This window comes from Hibiscus syriacus, unplaced genomic scaffold (genome assembly GCF_006381635.1).
Source record: "Hibiscus syriacus cultivar Baekdansim isolate YM2019G1 unplaced genomic scaffold, ASM638163v2 tig00110858_pilon, whole genome shotgun sequence".
Lineage (NCBI taxonomy): Eukaryota > Viridiplantae > Streptophyta > Magnoliopsida > Malvales > Malvaceae > Hibiscus > Hibiscus syriacus.
In genome coordinates this window covers 843,573-854,906 of record NW_024062890.1, presented here as the reverse complement: position 1 = coordinate 854,906, position 11,334 = coordinate 843,573, and the positions used below count along the sequence as shown (strand labels likewise).

The following is an 11,334-nucleotide window of genomic DNA, read 5'->3' as shown; positions in this document are numbered from 1 at the left end:
TGTTACTACTAGTTAGATTTTTTTCATCTTCTAATCTGTAATTAGGAAAGTTTAGTTTTTTTTTTTCTTTTTATTTTGGTAGGAGCTAACATAGGGTGATATGTTGTAACATTAATCCAAATTGTTATAGAAGATATCTTAGAAGCATTTGTGATTAAATAGCAGCACTTTGGGGTTTTCTCACCAAGTTCTGGATAATCAAGTTTTAAGCAAAGGAGTTTATTTGATTCAGAATCCAAAGAAAAATGGGTTGTCTTTCATGTTTTACTTCCTCGGAAAAGAAGGCAGCTCAAAGGCAAACTAGTTCTTGCAGAAATGGTGGTCATTCTTGTGATAAAATTCCTCCTCAAATTGAAGTTTTTCTTCCCCAGCAACACCCCCCTGGTAATGTCACGTTCAGCCATTTTTCCTTTGCAAATGCATGCGGTTCTGAATGTATCATCTTTCTTTTCAAACAGAGCACGTTCCTAAACCAGAGACTTCAGTTGAGCCTGCAAAGACTACTGCTGATGGCACTAGAGAGACCGGTAACAACAACATCGCAGCTGAAACGTTCACCTTCCATCTATTGGCGACGGCAACCCAGAACTTTAGACAAGAATGTTTGATAGGGGAAGGCGGCTTCGGTCGAGTTTACAAGGGAAAGCTTGATAGAACTGGCCAGGTATTGCATAGTTCTTCCATGGCTTGCATTGAAGTTCTTTTTTTATTCTTTCAGTCACATACTTTGGGTTCACTTGCATTGTAGACTGTAGCCGTAAAGCAGCTTGACAGAAATGGATTGCAAGGAAACAGGGAATTTCTTGTTGAGGTTTTGATGCTAAGCTCGTTGCACCATCCGAACCTCGTTAATCTTATCGGATATTGCTCCGACGGCGATCAAAGGCTTTTGGTTTATGAGTACATGCGGATCTGTCGAGGACCATCTACTTGGTATATGTAATCACCATTTTTATCTCTCCATTCTAGCAGTCCCTCCACGTTGCACATTCCAGCACCTTCCAGCAGCTCCAGAAGCCAGCTGCCCCCTCCACGTTTCAGCAACTCTCCAACAACGACAACCGTCCAGCACCTCACCAGCTGTCTCTCCTCGTTATAGCTCAGCCGCCACACCCACGACCACCAATGCTCCACGTCCTGAATCACTTCATCATAACAAAACAAAGGATAATATTTTATTTCTTTTCACATGTAAATTGGGGCTATAAAAACCCAGAACAATTCAAAAAAAAAAAGGGAGGAGGAGCAAATACACAACAAATTGAAAAGGAAAAAGCATTACAAAGGTTATTTTTACATTTGATTCATTTTTTCAGCATTATATTTTATTTATTTATTTATTTTTGAAAAAAAAAACAAAGTAAGTTAATTAAATAAAAAAAATAGAAAAGAGAAGAGTTGAAAGCTTTGGGTGTTCTGCCGTGTGAAAAATGAGAGGAAGAAGATGAGTTTTAAGTTTATAAAATGTTTGGGTAAACCACACGTCAGGTCCCTAGGTTTTAAGAGTTCATTACTTTATTCACTTAAAATAGGGAAAATGCGAAATAATCCCTGTAATTTAGGAGGCTATTTATAATTTAGTCCTTGCTATGCTTTTATATATTTTTTAGGTAAATGATAGATTTAGTCTTTTAATTTTAATAATTAATATTTTAATCCAAAAAGCATGTTTTAACTTGTTTTAATTTAATTTTTGAATTTAAAATAGTTTTAATTTAGTCACCAAATTAATAAATATGTAAAACAACATAATCAAACACTAAAATTTTAATAAATTAATTACGAATTAGATATTTATTTTTAATACATTTTAATTTAGTCATTAACTTTAAAATTATTAGCTTTTATTATATAGTTTTAATCTCATTTATTTTAGTAGTTGATTTAATTTTATATGTTTATTTGCAATATATTATTATTATTATTATTATAAACATATACATATAATATATTTATTTATTTATTATTTTATAATAATAAATTCTAATAATATTAAAGAAAAGGAATGTCTTAAAGCATTTAGAAGTCCGTTTTCTGATATTTTTTATCATATAAAATATATATTAATTTTTAAGAAACATTTTAATATTTATTTATTTATTAATATAGAAGAAAAGAGCTGTCTTAAAGCACCTAGAAGTCCTTTTCTAATATTCTTAATAAATAAATCCTATTTTTATATATATTATTTTATTTTAATTATTTTTATAGAAATATTTTTATTAATATTTATTTACTTTTAAAATCGAAGAAAATAGCTGTCTTAAAGCACCTAGAAGTCCCTTTCTGATATTTCTAAGTAAATAAATATCTTATTTATATATATATATATATATATATATATATATATATATTTTCTTAAAATAAATTTGAAATAACATGATTAATAATTAAATATATTTTTGAATTTTTAAATTTCCAATAATAGAGACAAATTATAATTAATGAAGTACCAATTTTGGGCGTTGTGGAGGTGCTAATCTTTCCCCAAGCGTAATCGACCACGAATCCCTTTTTTATTATAAAAAATAACGAATTTTTGGTTTATACGCAGATCAATTTAAATTATGTTTTCTTAAAAACTATTTTAAAAGATTATTTTTAGGTATTTGACCTACCTAACCCAAAAAGGTCAATGGCGACTCCAAAATATTTCTAAAACACCATTTTTTATCCATATTACTTTTTCCAACCAAGTAAAATTTGTACCCGGGCAAAAACCGGTCACGACAGCTTGGCGACTCCGCTGGGGAGCTGGTCAAACTTTAAAATCAATTATAAATTGTCTCTATTAATTAAAAATTAAAAATTCATATATTTAATTTTTAATTCTTTCTTTTCAAAATTTTTATATATATTATTTTCATAATATTTATATGTATATTATTTTATTAATGTTTCATTTTATTTTTCAAGTATTTTATTTCATTATTTATCTGTCAGAGGTTTGAACATTTATCCTCACACACAACACATGCATTGCATAAATATAATCTCTATAACTGAGATTTGTCCCTTTTAAGTGGAAGTGAAAGCGACGTCTTTGTGAGAATTTATTCTCTGTGTCAGACCTATCAAGTAGCTTTCGGGGTTCATATGCTCTATGTCTTCGTGAGAATTTATTCTCCGTGTCAGACATAAAGAAATGTGTCCCCTCGAATTGAACTCGGTCTGCTTAAGTCTGTAGTGGACTAGGATTGAGGGTTGGCAGCCTAAGGGGGCATCAACAAGGACAATTCGAGTACCTTTACTCCTAGAACTGAAACTCTGCATATAATAAACCCTAGAAATTCACCTGATCTAAGACAATACTGAACCTCTGTTCATAGGTATACACAAAGGAGAAATAAGTTCTAACTTTTGTCTTTTGATTTATTTAATTTTTTCCTTTTTCTGAATAAATGCCTGCGAACTAGAAATCAAATTTGTTTATATTGTTTTCTTTTGTTTGCATTGCATGATCATGGCATAACCAAAAGGTGTTAACTGGAAAGACTGTTCATCAAATTGGAAAGAAATCATAAATGGACAAAAAGTTTTATGATCGAACAAAATATGACGCAACCGTGGAATGGCATCATGAGGGAACTCCGAGGATAGAGGAGAGCTAGGCACCCAAAGATTGTATGCCCATTAAAGAGCAAAAGGAGATACGAGAAATAAGAGAACAGACGTCCAAGATGATGGAAAGAATATCTGTTTTGACCAAAGGAAAAGAGATTCCGGCACAGATAGAGACAGTCGTCATTCGTATTCACAAGTTATCTGGAGATACCCAGGAAATGGTGACAACTGTAAAAAAAAACTCCCAGAGATGAGAAGAAATCATGTAATCTGAAGTTGTCAAAGTTTAGTCTGCTCCCGACGTCTAAAACTCAGGTTCAATCCAAACAAAAGGCGGTTCTTATTTTGATGCTATCCCTATCATATAAGGAGTTATATGAAAGCTACTTGAAGCGCAAAAGTGGCCCCGTACTACATAAAACCATTCCAATCTCTGTATCCGATTGGTATGACATTACTTTTATTGTGAATATCATGCTGGAGCTCAAGGACATACCATCAAAAATTGTCTTGCCTTCAAACGTCGAGTACAAAGTCTTCTGGATCATGGAACCTTACAATTTGTGATAATTAATTGACCTAGATTGGTAATTGAAGGTTCTGCTAGATTAATACCAAAAGTCTTCAAAGGTAAGAATATCAGTAAGGGCACCCAGAAAGAAGAAAATTTGCTGAGGTCTGAGCCTCAATACCATCTAAAGAAGGGCACCCAGAAAGAAGAAAATTTGCTGAGGTCTGAGCCTCAAATACGTCATCTAAAGATTACAAACGATAAATTGAGCACCAAAATGGAAACCATGCATGAAGATTTCCAAAAGGTCAGTCAAGCCTTTCAAAATACTGGTCTAGGAAACACCCCAGAAGATGGATAACAAGGGTCACCAAACTGAAAAGAACTGTAACATACATGAAGGACGAGCCAAGAATGTTTCTCATGATTTACGAGTTGCAGAAAAAAAGACACATACATCTGTCAGTGAATTAAAAAGATGTCAAGTCGAAATCAAAGGTTAAATATGGCTATGACCAACATGGAAGCATCATATCAGATCCATCAGCTTGAGATCGATACTGAATTAGAAGTCACTAAGACCAGAAACAAGACGTTGGAGAAATGTTCAGATGAGTATAAAGATCTTGTACAAGAACTTCTTGGATACAAAGGGTCTCTTACAAAACGAGCAGCGCTTAGAATTGACACAGAATATGAAGGAAAAAGACAATGTCATGAAGGAAGTTGCTGCTCAAGCAAGCAATGTGGCTTATAAGCTGGTGAACTTAGTTGGCTTCGCTATAGAATTAAAGCAGATGGATAACTCCACACCTGAACATGAGTGGAAGTTAATTTGGCTTTTAAGAGAAATAGAGAAATTAGGAGTAAAAGCCATCCCCTATATGTAAAGGTTTTGTTTGATGCACGGAAACTTTTGTGTTCAATGAAATCTGTTCTAAGATGATCACTCTTGAGTAACACCTTTTCATACATGCATTTGCATTTCACATCTTTGCATTTTCGTTTTGTATTTATACTTTTATATTTGCTTTTGAATTGCACAAGTTGCATTCTTATTGTTACATTCACATATTCACATTTGTATCCTTGTATTTTTACGTTTGTATTTACAATTTCATTTTTACATTTGCATCTTGGCATAATTACATTTTGTTTCAAATTATTCTACAATATGGGAATAATTCGTGGAGGATTACATGACATAATTTTTGAAATCAAAGTGGAGCTAACTTGGTCTTCCTAAAAAAATAAGATCCATGAATGAGATCTTAGCAAGGGTCAGTAGAATCGAGAAACTGCAAGAGCAACTTGTTAAGACTCAACAAGAAATGACTAATCACGCAAAAAAGATCCAAGCTGATTCAAAAGAACAAATGACCACGTTAATGGATATGATGAATGATATGATCCATGGAGAGAAACCCTTAGAGGATTCCGCAGTGAAGGCTATGAATGAGGATCTGAATGATAATGATGAGTTCGACGTGATATTGTCTGATGATTACGAACCTATTAGCGAGTATGGTAATTCAGGACAGCTTCAAGATTTGGTCCCGAAGGGTATGGATGAATTTATAGTGAATGAAGAATCAATGAATGGAAAAAGTTCACTTGTGAGAGATAAGTTTTACCCAAAGAAAAAGAACATAGAAAAGGGTCAAAGGCTAGTCAAGAAGAAAAAGAATGTGCAGAGTTTTCAATTTCCTCCTTTCCACTTTTCAGGTGAAAAATCATATTAAAAAATGCTCTCAGCCAGCTTAACTACTCCACGACTTGTTCAGTCACAATGGCCTCCAAATGAGAATTGGACCTATAAGGATGTTCCTTGGATAAATCAGACTGGAATTCCAAGTTGTTCAACTAAGGTTCCTGATAACCTTGAGGGAAATTTCCAAGATCCTTTAGAGCAGCAATTCAAAAATGCAAGGTAAAGAAGGGGTTAAAGTTCAACACTCAGAAATTATTGCCTCGACTGAGACTAATGAGATCAAATTCTGTGAAGAATATCAGACACAAGAAAATGGGAAAGGAAATCAAAGCAAAAAGGTTCCCATGGATGTAATCAGAGATTGGCCTGTAGGCCTAAAAATAAACTGGGAAGATGCAACCATGAAAACATCTCAAACACCCATATCAGACTTCCTAAAGACAGATGAAACTTTGGGCAGTTTAGAGAACAGGACAAATACTATGCCAATCACAGCTGCAATATGTGTTCAGAACTGGGACAAAGCTATTGTCACTAATAAAGATTGTTTTGAGCCCAAATTCCAACCGCTAAACAAGGAGATAAGATCAGACCACAAAGCTGCTAAGGAAGAAATAGAGATTGGTACGTCTGAGGAATCATCCAAACAAGCCCAGATAAGAGAAATGATCAAGAAATGGGGGGCAAGTGAGGACAAAGACTCTGATCCTGTTACACACTCAACATTAGAGGAGTAATGATGCATAATAAATAAACAAGTGGAAGTGATATCTACCACTGTAGTATCTTTCTATTTTCAACATCTTGTTTGAACTTGTTTTTTGTTCCTTTCTCTGTCTTACTGTGATAAATAAATTTTTGTTACTTTTATGGTTATGAGCAAGGACTTAAATTTTATTTTTGAAATTTTTGAGTATCAAGTAGATTAAATATATTTTTTCAAGAATTATAGATCTTTAGCAAGTGGTAAAATTATACATATCCCATCCAATGCCAATTACTTGACCCTCATTAAAATCAAATCTTGACCATACATTTATCTGAGACCTTAAAGTCATGTCTCTACTTGTTTTTGAGACACCAAATCCAAATGTTTACCTTCTCTGGTAGAGTTGATTGGTTCATTACCTTCCACTACATACACGACTTCAAAAGTCACACCTTTGTCTTTCCAAATACAAAACCATCATTTTTGTACAGTGAAATCAAAAGACCTCAAAAAGAACCAAACTTTCAAATTATCCGTAAATCTTCCTGCAAGAAGAAACGAGATGAGGCATCATGATCAAGTTATCAAAGATAATTTCGAGTGATTAAGGCATACTCAAAGAAGAAAGAAAAAGATTGATATCATGCATTAATTACATTGTTTTCATATAAATAAAGATTAATCTTGAATATTCATCCCCCCGGGGATACATCTTTTTTACAAAGGTTTCTGTGTATGAGATGAAGAACGTCATTGTTTCATTTATCCTTTCAAATATATGTATATATATATATCCCTTGTTGTCCCCTTTTAAGCCTATACTATTTTTTCTGATTCAACCCTAACCAAGGATCACCCTCCACATTGGGGGGGGGGCAAAGTGAAGATCGTTAATCCAGCCTTATTACGAAGGCAAATCTTCACGAAATGAAGAAAGTTTTGAACTACAAGGTAGATCAAATGCAAAGTGCTTGAAGATCAATCCATTCAAGAATAACGAAATAATTTTCGAAATACAAAAGGAAAAGAAGGTTCTCAAAGCAATTAGAGTCATATACTCATTAAAAATAAAAAGAAAAAAAGGAAAAAAAATTGAATCAAGATGGGTGACTCATGGAGCCTCAAGCTACAAGGTTGATCAAGTGTAATAAGTTCAAAGATTCATGTTCAACAAGAAGCATAAGAAATGCTGGAAATAAATAAATCTTATGGAAAAACCCCAGCAAAGCAGATCCAAGTCAAGCAAGACAAGATTAAAGGAATCAGAATTGATCCTTGGTTTAATTACCCTTAAACACTTGTTTGGGCCTTTTTATCCATTTCTTTCGTAACCATGAACCCTGGCCTACGTTACGTACCTGAAAAGTCCATTCTAATCATACATGAATTTCTATGTGAAAGGGACTATCTTCAGATTTCATTCCGCCTCTCAGGATTGATTTTTATTTACAAAATTGTTTTTAAAATCTTTAATACATGATATGAAAAATGATAAAAGGGGGTTCAAGATGTAAATTTTTAAATAACATCTTGGAACCAAAGGAGGATTCGAGTTGAAAACCTGAAAAGGTGGCTCGAATATTGAATGGTGCCACAACGACATAAGAGATGATCTTAAGCTCTTGATAAAGCACTGCACATCCCAAAGACGTTCCTGAGATTCTGGAACCAAGAAGTATCTCCATCAGATCAGATGAGCATAACAACCCTTCCTTCAAGATAGTAAAATCTCAAAGAAGACATATATTCTTGACCAACCTGAGAGACCTTACTTTACCAGAATCAACCTACACCTTAAATCAATCAATAATTTTGACACTTGCCATAGGACTATGATTTTTTAATTTGAAAGAGTAGTTGATTTATTTGATATTCATTAATTACATGTCTTATGATTTAATTCTATTGTGAACCTGAAAAGGGCAATACTTTACAAAATTATGTCATTCTTCAATAAAGAAAGGAGAAAAAACCTTTTCAAACAGGACAGTCTCAAATGAGGAAGGTTCTTGAAGCAAGTTGTTGTCTATTCTACCTCTATTGAAGAGAAAGAATAAGTCAGTCCAAAAGGATGAAGCATTCTTGAAAGCAAGTGGTCCAAAAAGCCTGAAAGTTTGGAGAATTGAACTTATGATGCTCTTTCGTGAAATTATCAGCAACTTATCAAGAATGATTACCTTATTCTAAAGGGAGATACTGAAAGCCCATTTCAACTAAACCTTTCTATGGTTCGGGAAGAGTGGGATATGTAGGTGTCTATCTTGAAGCAGCATGAGAGACAGTCACTTTAGTAGCCATTACAAGAAAAGGTGCTAACACAAAAAAAAAAAACTTCTAGTTCATCCTGATGATGTTTATTTCTTTCGGTAAGGTTGTTACATGAAATGCCACCAACAACAAGGTCGAATTCGACAAATCTACTCATCAATTGCTCCAACTGATCATCATTCAGTTCTTGCACATCTGTTTTCAAAGGTATGCCAAGACAGTAGAAGGCGACCTCTGCATCACTGGTCCCAGAAAAAAAAACAGGACATTGATATCACCGGAGAACATGTCTCTAGCAGCTCCTCATGTATGGTTTTTAGGGAAATCTAGAAGCATTTCTACCTCATCAGGTTCAAGTGGAGTAACTTTATTTTTTCCAACCCATACCAGATTCCATTTTCGTCACTCATCAAGAACATACTTCTGGACACTCTAAGGTGGCTTATCGTCATAAGCTTCAAGAGTCTTACGGATCCTTTCTGTCAATTTGACATTTCCTGTACATGTTTGTAAACAGGTCAACTTTGTTATTGGATCCTAAGAAGATCACAATTTTTCTTTGTCAATGGAAAAGAATCATGTATGGTGTGTGGAGGAAGCAGAATAAGAGGAAATATGTTCTCAATTGGCAAATTATGAATATAGCCCTTTTTCGTGCAGCGGCACAAAAATACTTTGAATCTACAAATTCTGGTTCTACATCGTATAAGTACCGTGACATTTTGGTCCAAACACCAACTGGAGCAAGTGCCACATTTTCAAAGTAGAAATAAAGAGGCCCAATAGCATCTTCTAGAAGTGTTCTTTGAATTATCTGATCTGGTTCGGTAGGAAATCCAAAACCAATCATCGGATTTGGAAGATGAATTGCATGATCGTTTTCATTAAGAAGCTTCTTTTCAAGCTTCCTCTGCTTCTTCCTTTTCCAAATATCATAGCCCAAGTTTCTCCTTTGCTTGTAATTGGGGTCATTGCATAATGGTTTCCTATCTTCTATCGGAATAAGTGCGTTAGCAACCTTAGCCATTTGAGCAGTACACATAAAATCTATCAACTCTGCAATTGATGAATTCGGATCACATATCTCCATGGCTATTGAAGCCTCAGCCTCTGAGTACCCCATTTTCGTCAAGTATAACAGTTTATTCTCCTCATCAAAATCAGAATTTAGGATTTCCTCAATATCAGAAGAACTATCAATATCTGTGAAATCATCTTGAAAGATTGTTTCATAATCAGATGAGTAGTTATCAGAATCAGTATGTTGTATGGAAAAGTATATTCCAGAAATAGCCTTCACTAAAAAAAGGTTCACTGTGTCAGCCTGGAATGAGTTACCAAACAATTTATACCGCTCTGTCCGACTAGATCCTTCCAGATCCAAGAAGTGGGCACCTCATTCAGAAGAGGCACATATCTCAGTCATTTCCGTCAGAATGATTGAGCACTTCTTAAGTTTGTGACAACATGAAGAGATTTCCTCAAGTTACTTGACAATTGCTGTTTAGTGACACCAGAATGAGAGTATTCAAGATAAACAGATTTGAGGCACGAATAAAGCTACAAGTACCCACAATAGTACATTGTCAAAATTGAACCTCGTGGAGATCACGATATTGAAATCAAACAAATATTGGAAGTAAGCCTTACAGTTTAGAAGGTTGGGGGAATTCTAAATGTCCAATTCAGACAGATTCATGCGGGACATCTTGAAAACCCATTTTAAACAGAAATAGAATAGTGGGGCATTTTGGGTATTCTTGGAGGCTCATTTCAACCAGAAATAGAATGTTGGGACATTTTGAAAGTTACTTCAGACAGATCCATATGGGGCATTTTGAAGGCTCAGATTAACAAGAAGCAAATACTGGGGCATGCTGAAAGCCCCTTTCAAATCAAAATCAGGAATATTGATGTATTTTGAATGTTTATATTAGCAAATGTTGGGGCATATCGAAAGCCCATTTCAGACAGAAATGATTCATGTAGGGCATTCTGAGGGCCCACGTCAGTATGAATATTTGGGCATTTTGAAAGCTCACATCAACAAGAAGCAAATGTTGGGGTATGCTGAAAACCTATTTCAATCATAATCAGGAACATTGACATATTTTGAATGTTTACGTCAACAAATGTTGGGGCTACTGCAAGCCCATTTTAATTAATTGGAATATTGGCGCATTTTGAACGTTTGTATTAGCTAATGCTGGAGCATGCTGAAAACCCCTTTCAATCTGAATCAAGAATGTTGACACATTTTGAACGTTTGTATTAGCCAATGTTGGGGCATGCTGAAGGCCCACATCGTCATATGTTAAAGATCATTTGACATGAGAAAATATTTCCAATAAGACAGAAAGGAATGAAGAATGAAAATGGTGAAACAGTGACAGTGGAGCTGACTATACATTATTGTTTCGTTCATCAGACAGTTACATCATGATCATATTATTGAACAAATATCTACTCAGCAAAAATGGTTTCAAATACTCAATCTTCTTAAATCATGTTTCACACGACAACATGTTCTTTGTTAAGCTACATCATGGTTTCATGAATAAGGATGGTCCC

At 34.4% G+C, this 11,334-nt stretch overlaps 1 protein-coding gene across 1 annotated transcript; it reads left to right on the top strand.

The window, feature by feature from the left end:
- The first annotated feature begins 245 nt into the window (after positions 1-245).
- Positions 246-943, top strand: LOC120143593 (probable serine/threonine-protein kinase PBL26). The gene is made up of 3 exons (XM_039157895.1): positions 246-384; positions 459-664; positions 749-943. The coding sequence occupies exons 1-3, from the start codon at positions 246-248 to the stop codon at positions 941-943; spliced, it is 540 nt and encodes a 179-aa protein (XP_039013826.1).
- The last annotated feature ends 10,391 nt before the right edge of the window (positions 944-11,334 follow it).